The sequence below is a fragment of the Erpetoichthys calabaricus genome, chromosome 8 (genome assembly GCF_900747795.2).
Source record: "Erpetoichthys calabaricus chromosome 8, fErpCal1.3, whole genome shotgun sequence".
Taxonomy (NCBI): domain Eukaryota; kingdom Metazoa; phylum Chordata; class Cladistia; order Polypteriformes; family Polypteridae; genus Erpetoichthys; species Erpetoichthys calabaricus.
The window spans coordinates 62,824,325-62,846,476 of NC_041401.2; the positions used below are offsets into that span (position 1 = coordinate 62,824,325).

The 22,152-nt window shown below is 38.9% G+C and overlaps 1 protein-coding gene across 1 annotated transcript; it reads left to right on the top strand.

The window, feature by feature from the left end:
• Positions 1–986: 986 nt before the first annotated feature.
• tmigd1 (transmembrane and immunoglobulin domain containing 1) lies at positions 987–21,284 on the top strand. Its single transcript, XM_051931230.1, has 7 exons — positions 987–1,097; positions 2,741–2,812; positions 10,743–11,021; positions 18,246–18,527; positions 18,612–18,614; positions 20,617–20,723; positions 21,246–21,284. Exons 2-7 carry the CDS (start codon positions 2,755–2,757, stop codon positions 21,282–21,284), a joined length of 768 nt encoding a protein of 255 aa, XP_051787190.1. The 5' UTR covers positions 987–1,097; positions 2,741–2,754.
• The last annotated feature ends 868 nt before the right edge of the window (positions 21,285–22,152 follow it).

The following is a 22,152-nucleotide window of genomic DNA, read 5'->3' on the forward strand; positions in this document are numbered from 1 at the left end:
TGGACCATTAACTATGGCTGGATTCTGTGACACTGAGATCCAATATTCTTTATACTTCCAGCTCCAGCTCTGCTTTCTTTGCCTCCAGGAGGTAGTATGGACCTTCTCTGACTAAAACCCCTAATTCTGTAACAATGTCATGGGCGATCAGTGAGGTTTGGCCCAGTTTGAGGTGTATAACCCCATGGATGGAAGCTATCATGGCCCCCAATACTTTTCTCTGCCTGGGTATCAAGATGTCCCTAAAGATCAGCTGTTTGGCATCTATCAGAAGAGACGTGGCAGAAGTTCTTTCATTTGTTAGTGGCCTTCTAATAAAGATGCCAAAGGACATCATAACAAGTGATAATTCTCACCACACACTACATAAATAATATAAATAACATACATTAGATGAATTATTAGAAGTCAAGACAATGCTAATTAGTCACTCCTTTTCTCACCATGATTTTCATTAGATAAGCCATTAATGCAATAAGGCCAACGATATAGAGAGGGGCGGCAAGCAAGGCATTTTGTAGTTTAGCCAAATATAAAATTAAGGAATGTGGGGAAACTCCTTGATGATTCATAGATTATACAGCTTAACCTGTGTGGAAATGCTGGGTCATTCATCCACTTTTGCCCTGTTCTCAGTCACAACCAGCAATTCAGTGTAAGTTTTTTTTTTTTTTTTATATATATTTATTGAAACTCCTATGTAGCTTATAAAGTCTTGTGTGGCAACCTTGAACAAAGGATTGTTATGTGCTTTATTATCCTGGGAGCCATGACCTCTAAGTGACAATTTCCTTGTAAAGGTACTATAAAATATTCTGTATAAATGTAAATGTGCAGCTTTATAAGTGAGGACACAGGGGACAAGTTCATACTTTGGTGTTGGCTCACAGGTAAGAGGGGAGGCCGCTGTAAAAAGGAACCCAAGAGTGTGTATTTGTGTGAATGTGACTCTTTAAGAAAGCAAAGACCACATGACAGTCTGGAAAATTAAATATGACTGTTGTTCTCTGAATTTACCAGGGCAAAGAAGCTTGTAGTCTCGAAAAGAAGAGAAGGAAACTTCTGCTAGGGTTGTGCCTTTTCTCCAAATTCATCAGGTAATTTATTATGTTGCTTTTTATTCTTACTCTTTTAATGTATTATTATTATTATTACTGCAATATATACACAAATTCATTCTTAATTCCACTAAATCTGTTTAAGTCTTATGAGGTCAGTGTCTATCCCCGCAGTGTTGGATCCAAGCTAGCAACAAATTCCTGGGTGGGTTACGAGCACATTGTAGGGCCCACACAAACACAAATACCTTCAGTAACACTGGGGGGTTTTTAGAGACTCCAGTCAGCCTAACCTGCATGTCTTTAGAAGAAAAATGCACACTTCACACTGACAACAGCCAGTCGTGAGATTTTAAAGCCAGGAAACCAGATCTGGGAGGAAGCAGCACTAACTAACCAACATTTGACCCCATTAACAATATTAATAATAACATTATAATATCTTAACCTCAAGATCCGGGGACCTGAGTTAGTAGTCCAACCTGATCATTGTCTATGTGAGTCTGTATGTTCTTCCCTTGTCTGTAATTGTGTTCCCACCAAAGCCTAAGGAGGTGTAGAGGGGTTTCATTTGAGACTCTGACTAGACCCCCCTGTGAATGTGTGTGTGTTTATGAGTGAGTATGTCCTCTGATGAAATGGCACCTTTCCCAGGGTTGGTTTCTGTCTACTAGTTCCAACTTCCTGTCACCTATGGAAAAATGACAGATGAACATAAGCATTTTTAAATAGATCAAAGGACCTGATTATTTTTAAGTATTTTGATCTGTGGAATATGTGGTTATGTGTGAACAGCACTGCATATGCATTCCATCCAGAGATGGTTCTTTCCTAATCCTAATGCTGCCTAAAATAGACTCTGGCTCCATAGCACATATCCCTGAGATAATATGGGGGTTATCAGAGGGGTGAATGGATGGGTTTGATCTGATTATTTTTTAAATTATTTTGTGCATTAATGTTCTTTTCATTTTGACTTATGTTTTTTAGTTGCATGTGCTTACTGAAATGTGTGGGATTAAATGAGGTCCATGGCAAGGAAAGACATATGTAGTTAAATATAGAAAATTTCTATTTCAATAGCAAAGAAAGCATAAAATGGTGGTCAAGTGCCATTGTAAAAGCAGGTTTAGGTTTATAGGTTCATTAGATAGGAGTTGTGTTTGTCTTGAACAAAACACAAAAGCAAATTATTAAAGGTAAGACCACCACAACTTTTAAAAATTGGTTGTATATGCCATTGGGACAACTTAGTTTGACTGGGCTGAATAGTTACCCCCTTTGATGTTGTAATTCTCACCAGTCACAACTTAAATGAATAAACTGCTAATGTAGAAAAAAAAATCATGCTTGGTGTCTTACCACATCAAATGGTCACCCTTTAAGTGCACACCTCCCAGTCCCCTCAGTCATTGGTATGGGTGGGCGCATGTGAAGTTATCACATGAAGTCACAAGATGTGGGGGGAAGTACAAGTCTATCAATCTGCTCATTCAAATACAGCAGCATTCTCAAAGAAAAACATTATGAATTGGAAAGGTTCATTTAGTCTTTGACCTTTTCCACCCTGAAATAGCTTACATTTGAGCTGGTGAATACCCGTGCTATTATTAATAGAGCTTATGAATGTTTGCATTTGCCACAAACCTTTCATATTCTACATTTTTAATGTTTTATGCCAGGTTGCCTGTGGGACATGGCCAAAAATCTGATTTTCATCACTCTTCTTTCCACCCTTGTTTTAAGGCTTGAAGGTATGTGGTTTTACTTTATTGATTCTTTTGAATTATGAGTATGCATTGCAGTGAGTTGGTGTCTTATTCACGGCTTGTTCCTGACTTGTTGGTCAACAAAACACCAACTTGGAATAGATGGAATTGATGTTAGTGATGGCAGAAATCAAAGTTTTCATTTTTAATATGCTCACGCTGGCCAGGCAAACTTTCCCGGGTATACTGACCCCTCAGCGTGGTGCTCCCCATCTGCTCCAACCAAGTAGGAGGCCACAAGGAGGGTGGGATGAACTCCTATCAATGCATTGTGTAAGATGTTTAATGAGGCTGAATTGTCATGAGTCATGTAGATGATCACAGAGTCATGAGGAGAACGGAGGATCAGGGCCAGAAGTGCATTAAACTTAAACCATATACTTTAATGACTGTTAGGCAAAGGCAGGATCAGGAACAAGGAGATGATCAATCACAATTAAACACTAACAAATTGTTAAATATTTTTTTAATTGTTAAACAGAAATTATTAAGCAAAAACAAAGATTGCAAGAATGGAAATGATAATTCTAAAAAAATAAGAAGTAATTCAAAACAGTAAAGCATAAACGTGAAGCACTGAAGTGCTAAACAGCCTTTGTGGAGATAAGAAAACACAGAATACAAGCACAGTCTAATGGATATGGTTTTCTTTGATTTCCACAGACTCATACATAAATAGTATTGACAAGCATTGTACTACAATAGAATAGATTTGGGATGGAGGAGCTGGCGGTGGAGGCTGGAACAATGCCTGATATAACCACCCTGAAGACATGGCTTCTAGAATAAGTAATATACTGTAGTATGTTAATGAAATTGTCCCATAGGATATGCTGGAGGAGCAAGTAAGACTCTACTCCTTCTTCATGTGCCAAAAGGTTCTATATTTCTCAAAAATGAAATTATTTTTTACAGTTTGTAATTATTTCAGTGTGAACAGCCTTTTGTATTTCATGGTCGGCATTACAACATGCCATAGAGATAAGGATAGAAGCACAAGCTCATGAGGAATCTTCCACATCCTCTGAGAAATTCAACAGCAGCATTGTCCAGACCTGGACCAGATGCCTCAGAGTGCCACTGGGTTTAAATTTAAAGAGTGAGGAATTTCAAGTTGACACTTTAATATATTTGATGGTAGACAAGGTGTACAACATGATAAATGCTTCCCAACTTTTGCAAGAGAAACTCTTTGAAAAGTATAAAGTTCTGGTTCAGAATGTATTTTTAAGAGGGATGAAGTGAAACTGCTGATGGCATTTTTTGGGCTGTTTATGAAGAGCCACTAAGAAATGAACTAATAAGGGATCACATTGTCATGGGAATAACAGATGTGCCCCTTTTGGATAACCTTATTCAAAAGTTACAGTTAGGCTTGGGTTAAACCTCTGTCTAGAACTCGGAGTCAGGGAAAAAAAATTGAAACAGAGTGCTGCAGCTTGAGCAACACAGCATTTTCAAAGGAAGTGAAGTCACTATTTCACTAGAGTCTTGTACTATTGCAGTCTTCTCAATATTCACAACCACTTTACAGGACTGCAGAGGGAAGACGGCGGACTGACCAGATAACTAGGAAGACTCAGGAAAGCAGCCAGGATCAGGCATCTTTGCAAACTCATGACAGCAGACAGATGACTCAGTAAACTCAGTAGAACATGCAGGACTAGCTCACTCAGCAGACTTTCAGACAATAGACAGGATCAGTCAACTTGGTAGGTTCAAAACAACAGGCTGAATCAGGTGGCTCAGCATATCAGGGTCTTAGTAAACTCAGGACAGCAAACAGTATCAGGTGAATTAGAAAACTCAGGAGAACAGAAAGACTCAGGTGACTCAGGAGATTCAAACCAGCAGACAGAAGACCTTGGACAACAGATGGCTCAGTGAATTAGTGTCTTAGTAGACTCAGGGCAGCAAATGAATTAAAAAAGGTGAGCAGAAGTGGCTCAGTAGACTCAGGACAGCATACGTGATTAGGCAATATGGCAGATTCAGGACAACACACAAGATTATATGACCTGGCTGATTCAATGTAGCAGACAGGATCAGATGGTCCTATGCTCCCATGTTAGCAAACAGGAAAACTCAGTAGAGCAGGATTAGTTAACAGCAGATTCTGTACAGCAGAAAGGATCAGATAACTCAGGACAGCAGGTATCATTAGAGAGAGAGAGAGAGAGAGAGAGAGGTTGGGAGAACGCACTGATAGCATGTTACCGCACTCACCACATGATGAACCACCTGGATTGGGACCCGCAGGCAGCGGGTGACGTATCATTAGGTGAATCAGAAGACCCAAGATAGCAGGCAGTTTCATTCACCTTAACAGACACAAGCAGGAAGTCAGGATGAATTTACTTGACAGACAAATTAAGATCAGATGACTTAACAGATTCAGGAGAGTAGAACTGATCAAATACCTTAGTAGTCCCAGGACAGAAGACAGGATCAGGTTACTTGGCAGATGCAAGACATCAGGCAGGATCGGCTGACAAGACTCACTCAATATTGCAGACAGAATGAGGTGACTTATGACTGACAACAAGACCAGGGGCCTCATGTATAAACGGTGCGTACGCACAGAAATGTTGCGTACGAACGTTTCCACACTCAAATCACGATGTATAAACCTAAACTTGGCGTAAAGCCACACACATTTCCACGGTACATCATACCCTGGCGTACGCAATTTCTCCGTTCAGTTTTGCAGACTGGCGACACCCAGCGTCAAAGCAGTGCTACTGTTCCTGTGTGGTCACCCTTTCTTTCTTTGATCCACATTCCTGACACAGCTTTATAAATACACTGAAACTAACTGCATATTGTTTATTAGTGTAATGCATCTGATTGTAATTAACCTGCAGCAATATAATCCATCCATCCATTTTCCAACCCGCTATATTCCTAACTACAGGGTCACGGGGGTCTGCTGGAGCCAATCCCAGCCAACACAGGGCACAAGGCAGGAACCAATCCCGGGCAGGGTGCCAACCCACCGCAGGACACACACAAACACACCCACACACCAAGCACACACTAGGGCCAATTTAGAATCGCCAATCCACCTAACCTGCATGTCTTTGGACTGTGGGAGGAAACCGGAGCGCCCGGAGGAAACCCACGCAGACACGGGGAGAACACTCCACGCAGGGAGGACCTGGGAAGCAAACCCAGGTCCCCAGATCTCCCAACTGCGAGGTAGCAGCGCTACCCACTGCGCCACCGTGCCGCCCCAGCAATATAATGGTCCAGGGAATAGCCATAGTATTACAAATACCATAACTGCTTTAGCGTTGTTACTCTCAATGTATCTTCTTCTTCTTTCAGCTGCTCCCGTTAAGGGTTGCCACAGCAGATCATCTTTTTCCATATTACTCTCACTGCACCACTCAGAGTATTTATATCACTGTATCTGAGTGGTGAATCACAGCAGGAGCTAATTGGAAAGTGAATTAACGGTGTACAGCATGAAGCAGATGCTGCCTGAGCCACAGCAAAATGTTTCAGAGACTTTCCTGTACGGACTTCGCGGTTTAGAAAAAGTTTCATCCCAAGAACTATGAACGCACTCAATCAGTCCATCAAGTGCTCCTTGTAGAACTGTTTGTACTTATAAGTACAATTACCTCACTGTAAACTTGCACTACAGTTATAATATTGCACAACCTGCGCCACTTTATAAAGCGCGTATTTACATATGATGACGATATTATTTTTAAGATGAAATGCAGCAAAATATGTTGATTATATTATACAGATAAAACTTTAACTTCATTTAAATAATCTATATTGTTAATAATTAAACATGTGAGGACACGGTGCTGCAGCGCTAGCTAGTTCAGGGATTGTCCCTGCATTGCGTTGCATTCTTGCTCGTGCTGACGCGACACTGGAAGGATAGACGGATAGAATAATTAAACATGTACTATGAAGATATTTCAATGTTCCTTAAAAGTTTTGAAGAATCGGCGCTCTAAGCTTACAAATGGCTTCACGTCTATTACAGGTTAGTACGTTTGAAAGAGACAGTACTTCTGTAATAAATTATTTCATTGAAGGTCGTGCATGGCGCAGCAAGCCTCTTGCGTGAGATATGAACAAGCACTGCGCCACCATGTTCCCATGTTTAATAACATGCTTTCATTCCTATCATCATGAAAAAGATATCACGTATACATCTCAGTATTTTAATTATTCAGAGAGCTGTAATATCACGAATGTAATGGATTATGTGTCCTGTCGGAGAAAGAGAAAGCCAGTTTAAGAAGCAGGGGGTGATTCACACACATAGAGCACATAGAAGATCAAATACAGAACAAAGCATTTAACGTACTACTTTAGTTACAATGGGATTTGAGAAAATAGTAAATTATATGATTTTAGTTTATGATGTTCTACTTTAATGGCAAAATAAACTACGTGATTAAAGTGGACATTTCGAGATTAAAGTTGACATTTTGTGCTTTTTTCCCACTGTGTGCCTATTTTTTTTGTCTGTACCCTAATAAGCTTTCATATGACGGTCCGCTATGAGTCGCCTTTTCACGGCGACTTTGATATGTGACTTTTTTTTTATTTCGGGCACTGTGCGACTTTGTGAACTTGAGCTTTCGAGTTTCTCTGACACTCTGTCACTCGATCAACTTCCTTTTGTTGATTATACCACTGTTTAAACCAACAAATAGTACGTTTTTCCTTTGCCTCCACTTGGTATTCGCTGAAATTCTTGTATTTTCCCCCGTGCTTTTCCCATTGTCTTTTCATAGAAGGCTATTTATATTGATTTGCATATTCAAAGAGGCGTAATTCTGGGAGGAGTTGGGGCGGGACAGAAAGCGCGTGCACGTGCGTTACTTTTCACGCTGATCGGGATTTATGTAGCGGAAGAACGTGGAATTTTGTGTACGTACAGATTCCTGCATCTGGATTTTTCTGTGCTTACGCACATTCCCGCTTTGTGCTTACGCCATGTTATAGTATGAGTTCTACGCACTGCGTTATACATGAGGCACCAGGTGAATCGGAATGCTCCGTAAAGCATACAGGACTGTCTGACTCAGAAGACTGAGGACAGCAGACATGATCAGTCAACTAAGCAGATTCTGTAGAGCAGAAAGCATTTGATGACTCAGGATTGTGGAAAGCATCATGCAACTTGAACAGATCAGTATATTCATACAGACAGGCACTAGTGGCATGGTAGATTCAGAATGTCAAATGGGATCAATGGCTGGTAGACCACATTAAACAGAGAAGAAAAGATAACTGACCAAATTCAAGACAGCAAATTGGATTAAGTAACTTTGCCAACTGACTTGACACACACCATAATAGACCTGAAGGTAATTCAGCAGGCACACAATTCAGGTACCAACTCCAAAACAAACACCTTGCAAAAGTTAATGAAAAAGTCAGCTGTGGAGTAGAAACAGCAGACATGCCATTAGTGCAATAAAAGAGAATACCTGATAGTTTTGTCTGGCTAACAGTTGGTCTGTCAACAACAACATTTTTTTTATATAACACCTTCTAGTACAAGTATAATTCAAGGTGTTTTAGAAATGGTAGTAGTTGGAAACAAAGAAAAGCAATAATCAAATAAACTAAGTATTGTAAGGGTCAGATGGTCAGTAGGAATAGGAAAAAAATCTCCAGTAGGGAAAAAATTCTTGGAGGTTCTGTGACCAAAAGCCCACTCAGTCTGTGCTGGGTATTATATCATATATCTGGAATATGAAAAAAAAATTAAAAAGAGAATTAGCCTGTGAAGACATCATCAGGGACAGGACCTCAGAGTTTTGCTTCCTCCCATCAACAACTGGGAATTTTGTCCACATGGTGACTGAGAAGAGAAAACAAAAGGCAAAAAATGAGATTAGTCACAAATTTACAAAAAAAGCCACTTTAAAAGAGTATGTTTTAAGACATGATTTAAACAACTCCACTGTTCAATTCTGACATATCTCTAAAGGTAGATTATTCCATATTTTTGGAGTATAAAATCTAAAACTAGTCTCACCACGTCTTTTATGTTTAACTCTCGAAATAGCGAGTAAAGTAGAATTTGAGGATCTAAGGTTATGATTGGGAATGTAAGGTGATGAATAAGCCATAATATATGATGATGCAAGATTATTCAAAGCCTTATAAACAATTAGCAGTATTTTAAAATTGATTATGAAAGACACAGGCAGCAAGTGTAAAGATGCTGTTATGCTGGTGCAATGTGGAATGTGGTCAGATTTCTTTTTTTTTTTAGTTAGGATTCTTGCAGCTGCATTCTCAACCAGCTTTAATTGATTTAAATGTTTTTTGGCAAATCTAGAAGTGCATTGCAGTAATCTAAACAGCTAAAGACAAAGGCATCACTTTTTTGCATCCTCTAAGGACATAAAGGACTGAACCTGTGCTACTTCCTAAGTATGGTTTGGTGTTTCTTGCTTTCGGTTTGTGAACCACCACGGGGCACTCTAGCCGCCCCAACCCTGACAGAGAGACGCTAGACACAAGTGCAGCACACCACACATTTTATTTACAAGTGGGGAAGCCCCACAGCAGCACAGTGGAACTTCGGGTCACGACCATAATTCGTTCCAAAACTCTGGTCACAACCCCATTTGGTCGTGACCCAAAGTTTTTCCCCCATAGGATTGTATGTAAATGCAATTAATCCGTTCCAGACCATATGAACTGTATGTAAATATATTTTTTTAAATATTTTTAAGCACAAAAATAGTTAATTATACCAAAGAATGCACAATGTAATAGTAAACTAAATGTTAAAACATTGAATAACACTGAGAAAACCTTGAACAGAGAAAACTAACATTGCCGGAGTTCACGCTAATAGCCTTACGAACCGATCGCTGTAAATACTTTTTTTTAATGAGTTTTAAGCACAGGGAAAAAAATGAACATTTGAAAAATCCTTAATTTATACAAAAACTAACCATAAACAACCAAGAAAACTAACTTTGCATGAGTCAAGTTCTGGCATGAAGGAAGTGAGCAGGAATCTGGGTGGAGAGGAGATTACAGTTTTGAGGTAAAGTCCCTTTGCGTGATGCACGTCTGACCGAGAATAATGTACTGTACAGGGAGAGACTGAACACGTGCGTAAATCACCGGCACATACAAACCAGAAGGGAAATGAAATAGATCACAAAGAGTTCACAGCGAATGCATAAGGAGAGACTGAACACGTGCGGAAATTATCGGTGCGTACAAACCGGAAGGGAAACTGGCTTGTTCTTCACCTGAGTGTGTGGTCATGAACAGATGCAAAAGTTTGGCAAACGTTTTGGTCATAACCCGATTTGTACGTGTTCCAAGATGTTTGTGACTGTACCAAACACCAATACACAGTTCCTTCTTTTCTTTCTCTCATTTCCACCTCCGCTCCTCCACTCCAGGCAAGCTTCGTCCCTGTTCCTGCCAACTCTGGCTCTCCGAATGGAGTGAGGCGGCTCCTTTTATGTTACACCTAGTAGTGCTCCAGATGGCTCATCAGAGTTAACTGGAATTACTCTGTGATGGAAACACAATATAGCAGGGCTCTGTTGCCTCTGCAGCTCCCCCTAGTGACCCCATGGAACCCAACAGGGTTGCATCAAACTCCAACTTTCAGCATTCCCTGTGGGAATCTGTGGTACCATAGCCAGCCGCGGGGCTGCCCTCAGCCATCCCGAGGAAGGTAATGTCTTGTGGATGCTCTTTTCCCTGGTTCTTCTATCCAGCTGGCATCCCCCCAGGTAATGGCCGTGGCCACCCGTCACAAGGTTATTAGAGGCAGATGGCAGTGCCTTCTGAACTAAACAGGAGAAGGTGAATCCTGGTCTAGAACAACTTCATATGGACATCTTTAGCTACGCACAAAGTGGTCAATTCATCTGCTCTTTCTGTTTTGTTGTCACAGGTGTGAAAGTGGTTGTTAATGAAGGATTTCATGAAGGCCAGATCACTATTAACAAGTCCGAAGCCTTGTCTCTGAGTTGCAAAGTTGAGAACACAGAAGAAGAAGAATGGCTGGAGTGGTACAGAGAAAAGGACATGGTATCATTAAATGCTAATAACCAGAAGAACAGCAGCCGCTTGTGCGTGTACCCAGTCACCGAGTCTGACAACCAAGTCACCTTCACATGCTGCCTCAAACGACACACAGAAATCAATGCTTCTGTTGTTCTCAATGTACAATGTGAGTATTGGTCTGGGAGGGATGGAACCATCATTCACTGCGGGACAGAACACAGCTGTTCTGTAAGGAATACACTAGCCCCTGTGTCTACAGAGGGATGAGATTACCTGTTGTAGCCCTAAAGCCTATGGTGTCCTTTAGTTCATGTCCTTAACCCGGCTGTAACCCTTCAAAGAAACCCCTAATGTGTCACACTACACAAATACTGAACCTCTAAAACAGGAAAAAGTTAAAAAATAGTATTATAAACACTCTTATCTTATTAATTAAATCACAAAGCAAAATTATAAAAGATTAAAGGTATTTAATACAGGATATAGTACTTTAGCTTCTTGCTTTCTTTAGCTATTGCACTCTATAATGCAGTTAAAGTATACAGTAAGTAAATGTCCAGCAGAACAAGCACATACTGTATTCTGCCCTTTAACATCTGTCTTCAAAAGACTGGCTCTTGTTAGTTGAAATATAACATCCATCCATTTTCCAACCCACTGAATCTGAACACAGGGTCACGGGGGTCTGCTGGAGCCAATCCCAGCCAACACAGGAACCAATCCGGTGCCAACCCACCGCAGGACACACACAAACACACACTAGGGCCAATTTAGAATCGCCTATCCACCTAACCTGCATGTCTTTGGACTGTGGGAGGAAACCCACGCAGACACGGGGAGAACATGCAAACTCCACGCAGGGAGGACCCGGGAAGCGAACCCAGGTCTCCCAACTGCGAGGCAGCAGCGCTACCCACTGCGCCACCGTGCCGCCCTGAAATACAACATTCTCACACATACTCAATACAATTTAGCGTCTTATTGTAGCAGCAATAAGTGCATGAAGCAACCTTGAATAGGGTGCCAAGCCATCATAGTGCCCGCTTATACACCCACCCACTATTCCACTGGGCCAGTTTGGAATTGCCAGGTAGACCTTGAGTGACCTGGTACGAGGCCAAGCAATTGTAGAAAAATCTTTCGCTGTATCATACAGGTGAACTCTGCCACACACTGACACAAACAATACCTCGTCTGCAAGCAATGGGTGTCGACTTCACACTCCTAATATTCAAATTGTTACAATATTTATGGTTGACTTTTATTTTGAAACGAAATCATATGGGTGGTGTTTTCAGAAATTGTCACAAAAATATTTGAAAAAATCACGATGATGAACCTTCCCACCGACTGAGCAAACATGAGTTAAAGACTAAAAAACGTAAAAAGCATTGCAACGCTCTATTGACTTTCATGTGCTCTCACATATTACTTCGCAAAACAACAGCAAATATCTATAAGTGACACATCAGTACTTACAGTAGATTCTCCTGATCAAAGCAAGTCCAAGCACATTATTGTACAATGCATCAATCATCAGATATCCTCCAAATAACAGGAGTCACAGGGCGACCTTTGGCAAGTATCACCTCACATTTCTGGGTCATTAGCTCTGACTCAATAGGTCACACACTTGTAAAGCTCATACCATTGGATGGCAGCAACTGTAACATCTCACATGATACATAGATGTCCATATATGGACATAATGAGACACAGCTGATGGCATGCGTAATGAAAAAATACACTATTTGAAGCAAGACTAAACAATATAGTTTCATGTAAATGTGTAAGTGGGGTATGGGGGTACTTGGGTGTAAGAGTGTATTAGGGGATGGGGTTCAGAGTTTTTATACGATTCACTGTTTTATGTGCAATAAAATTGTTCTGAACCTGGATCCCTGTTTGAAGAAGTTCTGGATAGAGGAGGGGAACCCATGGTGCCAAACGCTGTAACTATTTATTTCTTTGTGTTATCAACATGAACATGACAGGTACAGTTGACATGTCTGGGAACACCTCAGAGATGAAAAAACTGCCCTGCCATTACTGGTACATGAGAAATTTGGAAATATTACTGTGAGCACCTTTTTTTTTCCTTGTTTTAGCAGCAGTTTCTAAGTAAAGGAATTTTTAAATTTTACACAAACATAGATTCTATTACATTTGAGAAGTTATCTGTCAGGTTTTAGTGAAAGATTGACTGTCTTGGCTTTATTTTTTGAATATTAAGGCTTTATTTTGGGATACCCCAGGGTATAAGGGGTTCCTAATCTGCAATAGTCTGGGCAGATGGTAGGAAAAGTGGTATATCTGAAGGATGGTCTACATGGACAAGTGGAGAAAACATTCTAAGTGCTAGGTGTATGTCATAAATGTAGTGTTTTGAATTGTGGATTCAAACTTTGTATTTTGTATGACAACTGAAGAAAATGCACTTTTCATCTTCAAATTTACTGGGATTGTCCCTTCTATATTCAGTGGAAGGCACTACTGTGTACGGCTATTGGTTTTGTTGGTTTTCCACCACCAGTCCTCCATGCAAAATATTAGCCACCAAGTAAAACAAAGGAGTCAGAGGGAAAAGAAGAAAGAAAAAGGGCCCACAAGAGCTCAGAGAAGCTTAGCTCCCTCTAGGCCATTCCGCTGCTTTCATCCAAAGGTCGGATGTCAGTTTTATTTAAGGCATTTTTAAAATCCTTTCCATTCACAACTCCAGATGGATTAAAGCATGAAAGGATGTAATCCAGTAGCACAGTGTCGCCACTGAGATACCCACCTGAAGGTTACAAGATCAGTTGTGCTGATTAAAAAGAGCCTCCTTTGATGTGAGTTAAAAGGTGATGTTCAATGTGTCCAGTAAAATAAATATATGAGGAAAGAAAAGGAAAATCAGAACAGCCAGAGAAGGAGAAAGAAACTGGCAATGAGATGAGAATCACTCTTAATGTTTCTTGTTTCCCTATGTGTTTATTCTGCCTCACTGTTCATCAAAACCTACTCGTTCTTATTTATTTTTTCTTTTCTTCATTTTATTTCTAACTAGCTGATTACCCAGTGGCTTCGCTCACTGAGTGAAAGGAAAAAAAATAAAATGTAGTATTTATAAAAAAAGTTTGTTAATTTCCAATTTTATTTTTCAACAAATAAAGAGCATTTACAATAACATAGAAATCAATATAAACAACATTATTAACATCATTATCATATGAGAATATGAAGTAATATATAAGAAGCACATTGCATATAAATATAAATTATTAAACAGTAAAATATTTTGATAAAAGAATTTGAACAACATATAAGAAGCGTATAAATTATTAAACAGTAAAACATTAACATTTAAGAAGTAAAGCTACATTGAGTACTACTGCAGTGCTTTCAGGTATACTACAATATTTGTTTGCCCATTACGTGCATAAATGTATACATTTTTTGGTGTACCTACCCGAGAACACGCAACATATAACTGACCGTGGGAGAAGCATGGATTTTAAACATGCGTTGAGTTCATCCGCTGGTGTCCTTCGTGGAATAACTGGTAATGTTTGACAAAAATCTCCTGCGAGTAAAACGACAGTACCTCCCATTATTTTGCTAGTATCTATGAGATCTTGCATTGTTCGGTTCAAGGCTTCATAAGCTCTTTTATGTGCCATGGTGCACTCATCCCAAACTATTACCTTTGAATGTTGCAAGACATTTGCCTTTCCAGAGCACTTGCGTATGTTGCAAATTGGATTTTCGTCGTGAGTGAGGTTTAATGGTAATTGCAATGCCGAATGTGCTGTATGGCCTCCATCTAATAATGTAGAAGCGATTCCCGATGACGCTACAGCCAGAGCTATGTCACCATTCGCTCTCTCTGCAAGAATCAGGTTTATTAAGAATGTTTTTCCTGTTCCTCAGTGGTCATACGTAATTTCCGTTTCAAATGCTCATATGTAATTTCCGTTTCAAACGCGAAAATAATTTTATATATATAGATTACTACATTATTTATATTGGGCAGTTTGGTGGCTCTATTACAAGAAGTGCTTCCTCTTTGCTCGAAGACCTTTTTTTGAATTTTAGGCTTAGTTGCCCTGTGTGTGGTTTCATTGCTTTTTTTCTCCAGGTCCTCCATTTTCATTCACAAGTCTCAAAAACAGGCTGGTTAAGCTGAGTAGCAATTCTGAATTAGACAGCTGTGAGTGGGTTTGGAGACTGCCTTTACAAGGAAATGTACTTGTCTTTTCTTTTTAATTATTTATTTATAAATAGAGTGGGTAATCCATTGGTGTGACATGTAAAAGCAGCACTTGGATTTCCATTCAATAGTTTGCATTCATAATTCATAGTTCCATGAAATGGGTGAATGGGTGAAAAAACAACTTAAGTGAGCATAGTTATTCTGGAATCCCCTTTCCACAGTTTTAGCTATGACATCCAGTATAGTACAATTACAACATTTATTTCTACGGTACATTGTCATACAAAGAATGTAGCTCAAAGAGCTTTACAACATGTCAAAGAAGTAGATCTATGCAAAGAAAAACAAATTACATTTAGATAAGAGTGATAATAAATAAATAGTATTTAAAAGAAACATAAATAATGCCCTGTTACATAAGAAAGACTAGAAGGCTCTACCCCGTGCTCGCTTCGCTCGCCACTTCGTGTCCCTGCCACTCGCGTATGTGGATTTCACTGTCACCAAATAATAAATCTTTTAATTTTCACGGATACACCTCTTTATTGGGAAGAAACACTACTTTTCTCTGAATGCAACACAAATTAGATGTTCTACAAGTTTCCGACTTAAAGTTTAAAGCCGAACAATATCTACATACTTCTGTCATATCACCTATGTTCATATATTCGAAGTCTGTTCGCTGTTCCGTTATTTCACCGAGTAATAATTTTCGTTTGTTAGCACTAATGCAGTCTTTACTATCAGTTATTTGAGACTTTTGAATTTTAGTACTTTCATAATCTCTAACCTGCTCTGAATGTGTATTGCACCAACATTTTTGAACCTCTTTACGACATTCTACTTTGTCTTCTACTCTTTGTTTTTTTTTTCCAACCCCTGCTTGGAGCTGAGAGCGCAGGAACTGTGTCTGACAATAGCATTCACTGTGGGCGTGGTTGTAAATGTTTGAGAGGAGAGCGGGACTTGTCAAAAGCTCTTGGCAAAAAGTCTCATCTCATGAGACCTGAAATTATCTCTCGCGGGAGTTGAAATTATATCAGAGAAAGTTTCGTCTCAGGATTTCCTTTGATAATAGAGAGATGTATAATTAACAGAAGTAGAGTCCTATCTATCTATCTATCTATCTATCTATCTATCTATCTATCTATCTATCTATCTATCTATCTATCTATCTATCTATCTATCTATCTATCTATCTATCTATCTATCTATCTTAAATTTAGAATTGCTTTTTTAAGTTTCTAAATGATAGTCCAATGATGAGGTCAGATTGCCAGGGTGGACAGAAAAAAAATGTAAAAACTCCAGCTAACTGGAGAAAAAAACAAAATCTGCAGAGGTTCCATGCCAAAAGACTTCCCAGCCCCCACTGGGCATTCTGCCAAAAATAAATGCTCTTAAGTAGTTTGTTATTGGTTTGTTATAGGCTTTGTCTTAGAGGATTCAACACATGGGGTTTTATGAGAAGTTGGGGTATCCCAGGTGTCTGCACAGGACTTTGATCAGATTTATTCAAAAAGAATGGTAATTTTTTGCATATCTAGGTTATTAGGAGTATAAATAAATTGAAACTATAAAAAAGTTTCCTCCCACAGTCCAAAGACATGCAGGTTAGGTGGATTGGCGATTCTAAATTGGCCCTAGTGTTTGCTTGGCGTGTGGGTGTGTTTGTGTGTGTCCTGCGGTGGGTTGGCACCCTGCCCAGGATTGGTTCCTGCCTTGTGCCCTGTGTTGGCTGGGATTGGCTCCAGCAGACCCCCGTGACCCTGTGTTCGGATTCAGCGGGTTGGAAAATGGATGGATGGATGAAAAAGTAAAAATTCTAAAGCAAGATTATAGGAGTTTCTCAATCCCAATTGGTAAAATATTTCAAGTTTTTGATGCATAATAGGTAAGGCTATCTCACCACTTGTTTTAAGCTTGGTTCTTGGATTTATAAGCAGGCCGCTATGATGATCTAAGGTTATAATTTGTAATGTTGTGGGATAGGCGCTCCAAGATATAGATAGGAGCAAGATTATTTAAGGCTTTATATACCATTAGTAGTATTTTAAAACCAATTCTAAAAAACATGGGTAACCAAAAAACCAACTCTTAAACGGGTGAGGTGTGCTCAGGTTTTCTATTTTTGCTTAAGATTCTGGCTGCTGCATTCTGGACTAACTGCAGCCAATTGATGTTTTTCTTAGGCAGACCACTTAGGAGTGCATTACAGTAATCTAGCTGTCTAAAAACAAAAGTGTAAATTAATTTCATAAAATCCTGGAGTTTTTTAAGAGGTCTAACATTTTCAGTACTCTTCAAATGGAAAAATGCAGTCCTAGTAATCTGGTTAATGTGTGATTTAAGTTTAGGTCAGAGTCCAAGATTAAACCAGAATTCTTTACTTCCGCCTTGACTTTTAGTGATAAGGGGTCTAGTTTATTTCTACTGCCCTCACTACTTTGATTTATATTAACAACTAAGATTTCAGGATTTCCATATTTAACTTGAGGAAACTAATAGTCTTAATATTAAAAAAGATGGCTGCAAGCCCAAACTGGAGTGACCAAGTATAGAAAACAGAAAATATAGCCCAATAACAAAAAGCATGCAGACTATGACTACCAGTCTGAGCCTTGCTGTGACTGCAGTAGAGATCTGACTGATTTATTGGTCTAACTTTTTACTGACACTGTCTATTCAGTTGCCTTTTAATGCTTGCTTTCTCAAATTTCCCCAATACACTTCGTCAAAATGCTTGTGTCCAATGGGTATGATCCATGAATATGTGGAAAAAACCCTGCCATAGAAAGCAAAGAAAATAATCAGAAGGTAATTGGACTCAATGGGCGAGTGCAACAAGGAGGCACACTGTGTGCTGGTGTGCCTCAGGCCAGAAGAGGGAGCAAAACTTTCCACAAGCAGTATAAAACAAAGAAGAAAGAATGGACAGAATATGAACACTCTAGGTAATGGCTTTTAAAGTAATACAATGTGTAAAAGTTTCTGAAAATAAGCTTGCTGCAGAGTATTCTAAGATTTTGAGAGCTGAAAGATGAAATCCCATTAGGAAAGAAGATTGATCACCTGAATGTGAAGTGAAACCCAGCTACTGTAATAGTGAGGAAAATTTGCAGAGTAATGTCCTTGAAACTGGAACATTTCAGACATTAACGCTTTGGCGATTAAATTGATTTATTTTCTCTTCCACAGTTGCCACAACACTGTCTGGAGAGGAAAATGTCACTGGTGAAAGGGGCAGAGAAATATCCTTTAACTGTGACATATGGGCCAACCCTCAGGTAAAGGTGCATTGGTTTAAAGATGAAGAAAGCATCGACCTTATCACGGGCAGCTACCAGCTATATCAGGATGGAAAACAGGCTAGGATGACCATCCCCAAAGTGATGGACTCCCACAAGGCTTCATATAAGTGTTTGGCTATATCAGAGGTTCATGGCAATGCCACAAGGATCTTTCACCTCACTGTAAAAGGTACATCTCTTCTTTTCCTCCTTTCCTTCTCTATATGTTCGTTCCATTTGGCCACCATGTATCTTTTTGTTCAATATTTTTCAGGAGGTATTATTTTTATAGAGTTTGTCAATGGTGATGAGCCAGTATGTTCATATTCACAATGCTTACACTATTGGTGTGCACTTTACATCTTCTGATCAAAAAGCCATAGATCTCAAGTTAAATAGCCTTCAAGCAGAAGTTCGGACTTTCTTGCTACATCTCAGTACTGTTTCTTCCACATTTGCGCTGGGAGCCGCAAAGATACATCAATATTTCTTTATTAGGTCTGGCACTTTGGGGAAGGAAATGAATGAATTGCAAATGGATCCACAGTGAGGGGACCAAATAAAGTAAGTACTACCAACTTATTAAGAAAGGCCCCTTTCACCAAAATTGTTAAACAGGTCAATCAATGCAGAAATGGATGCCAGTTTTTCCTTTCAAACAATCAATAATTGAAACACTAAATTAAAATGTCACAGTCATAATTACATTACCCCACATATGCAGACTAACAATTAAGAGTTCAAATAAAGATGCAGAATATTTTAAAATTACAATTTGAAATTATATCCATTATGGTAGCAAAAAACTGGGAGGGAATGCCTTTGAGTGAAATGTACAGTGCGAGTTATACAGGGTGCTGTATATAGTATATAGTATATATAGTGCTTCTTATAATGCCAAGAAGGTAATTTCTATTCAATGATTGAAAAGCTGCTGAACAGTCAGTCATAAGAATAATTATTATTTAGTAACAAACAATGGGCTTGTGCATATGTATATAACTACTGAATGGTCATAGAACCAAACTGGGTATATTCGGCTCACAAACAGTAAACACTGATGGAAAGTGTCATGATCACTGAGAGGACAAAAAATGATGTGAATTGCCATTATCACTGAACAAGTCTCATTTTTCTAGTAAACAAACAAGAAGAGAAATAATAGTGCAAAATGTACCAAACTGCTGAACAAAACCAAGGTTATTTTCATGGCAAATGGTGGAGATGGGATTCTTCCATATCAGTAGTTTTCAGACTCAGCTCTGAGGACCCTATGTGACTTCAGGTTTTTGCTCCAACCACTTTCACAATTATTGACTCATTTTACCTTTAACAAATCAAATTTAATTATCTGGTCTTTTTTCTTTCTTGTTATTCTGCATTCAGGAAAGAACAGCGGTGTGATGTTTACATTTATTTACATTTACATCTAGAAATACTTGTATTTTTGCTGTAGCTATAAGTGCTTAACTCTGTTTTGTTGTTTTCCTATTAATGTACTCTTTTTCCTGTGTAGTCTTCTGTCTTAATTGTATCCTAAAAATGACAATGAGCAGAGCAGACACCTGGGCAAAAGACACTGAATGTTGAAAGGCTGTGGCTACTTCAGCATCAGACCCACTAATGAACATGCTCATTGGTAAATTATGGATTAAATAACAGATTTAATAACTAGAACACCTTGAATAAAAATAATGAAAAAAAACACTAAACTATCCCCATATAACATAAATAAATGTTTGGTGCATTCTAATAAAAATTTTACCAAACTTACTTTTTTAATTTCTGTAATGGCCCCAGAAAATAGAAATTGGGAAAAAGCAGCTTGCTTATTTGGCTAGGAGTCCAATTAAACACAGAAGTTGGTTGGAACAAAACCCTGCCACCACTGGGGGTGGGAATGAAATTAACAAGCACTTGTCCATGTGAAATATGCTATAATGCTGTGGTTGTTTATTGGGAGTGGTGGTCTGCAACTGGAGGCCCAAAATACCCTTTGTCAGTGGGTTTACAATATGCATGCTCCAGCCCTGCTAGTCACAAAGCCCAGTTTCTACTGTGATGGTTTTGTGAAAAGCAGAGACACTCTAGTTTCTGCATATATTCTGTATTTATGTATAACTTTCTTATCATTTCTGGGATCCTTAAATTCTAAAAAGGAAAAAAAAGAAAATGCATTTCTGTAAATCAGGAGAAGGTGCAATGGTTGTCAAATGTGTTTGCCAAGCTGCCTTCCTTTTGCCTTTTTTAATACTAATTATTCTGAAATCTCTCCACAGACAAGACCTACACTATCACCATGGAGCCTATTATTGCTGCTGTGGTAGTTGTTGTCCTCACTCTCATCCTAGGAATAATTTCCAGAAGAGAGCGGATTATGGCTATGGTGAGTTAACAAAAAGAGTTATTATGAGTTCAATGGAATGAGAGAAAATGGCTGAACATTATTCTGAAAAATTAATCTTAAAAAGTTTTTAGATATAATACAACCCAAGAGCATTTACCTAGAGAAGTGCTATTCATGATGGAAATCCTCCTAAAGCGGTGAAACAAAATTAAAATCTTAAACATTGGGTGAATTTGAAGTGAATTGTTCAGGTATGAGCAGTAACCTAGTGGTAGGATTAAAACACATAAAGCTGTACTTTTATAATACACTCTTCACCCACAATACTACTGGCATAACCACCTAATTATCTAGTGGCCTTGACTACAGGGAATTTTGATGTAGTCGGCCTAATTTTTGTAGCCCTATTTTTACATCTCTCCTGCTGCATATTATTTTCATGGTTGAGCAAACTTAGCAATTGTGAGCTGATTGTGACTCTTTCACATGGTCCAAAATTCCACCAACCTGGTGGCTCCCAAAACTTATTAATGTTTTATTTACAATGTTTCTCTTTTTCAGTTCTGCAAGTGCAACGAGGTGCCACTGAGTAACCAGTAGTCAACTATGTTTGGGAAAAGTGGTACAGGGTTTGATGGTATTGAAAGGGGTCGGGACCACAATACAACTGAAATGGATACATGCGAAGAACATTTGTGCTTAAGATCAGCCAGACAAGAAAACACTGGGGACAATTCTTGGTTCTATGCATCTTCTTCTATCCAGAAGGACCAAATTTACTCAGCCCTGCTGAGTGCTCCACTGTGTTATTCAAGGGCATTCTATGAAGCTAACTGACACGCTTGAAAACTGGCTGTTGGGTCACAAAATGAATGAATACAAAATTAATTTTATTAAATAATCAAAATAGGGCAAAGGTTAACCATTTGTAATGTAGACTAAGCATAATGAAGTTAAAAAAATATGTGTTGAAAAAAATCCTTATTTAATTGTGTAATGAAGGCCCTTTCATAATCCACTGAGCACAGGGTCTGATCTACAAATTGAAGTTAACAAGTTGGATGATTCTAATTTATAACTACAAACTGCAAGGCTAATCCTGCTGATTATGTTAATAATTAAGCACTTGAAGTAAAGCAGTTCTGTTGTTTTTAAGTGAACCATAGAAGAGGTTGTTGTGTATCAACGGGTGTGACCTTATAACAACTAAAAAGGAGGTGTGACGTTCCCCCTAAATGCATCATATTTGGTTTTTATGTTATTCCATTCTTATTGTAAACATATGATTGTTATTAAATTAATCACAGACATGTGGGGAGCATATCCACCAGCATCAGGTTTAAAAAGGGACCAACCTAAATGGGACACCAGTTCAAATTAAGGACAAACAGAGGCATAGGATTCTGCTCACTCAGACTGGGCCAGTTTGCAGACACCAATTAATCTAATATGCATATTTTGGGGATAC

Bases quoted from the DNA above. Each gene is read 5' to 3' on its own strand.
- tmigd1 (XM_051931230.1), top strand. From the start codon at position 2,755: ATGGCCAAAAATCTGATTTTCATCACTCTTCTTTCCACCCTTGTTTTA. The intron at 2,813-10,742 runs GTATGTGGTTTT...TTGTTGTCACAG, and splicing joins CCTTGTTTTAAGGCTTGAAG to GTGTGAAAGTGGTTGTTAAT. The intron at 20,724-21,245 runs GTGAGTTAACAA...TCTCTTTTTCAG, and splicing joins GAGAGCGGATTATGGCTATG to TTCTGCAAGTGCAACGAGGT.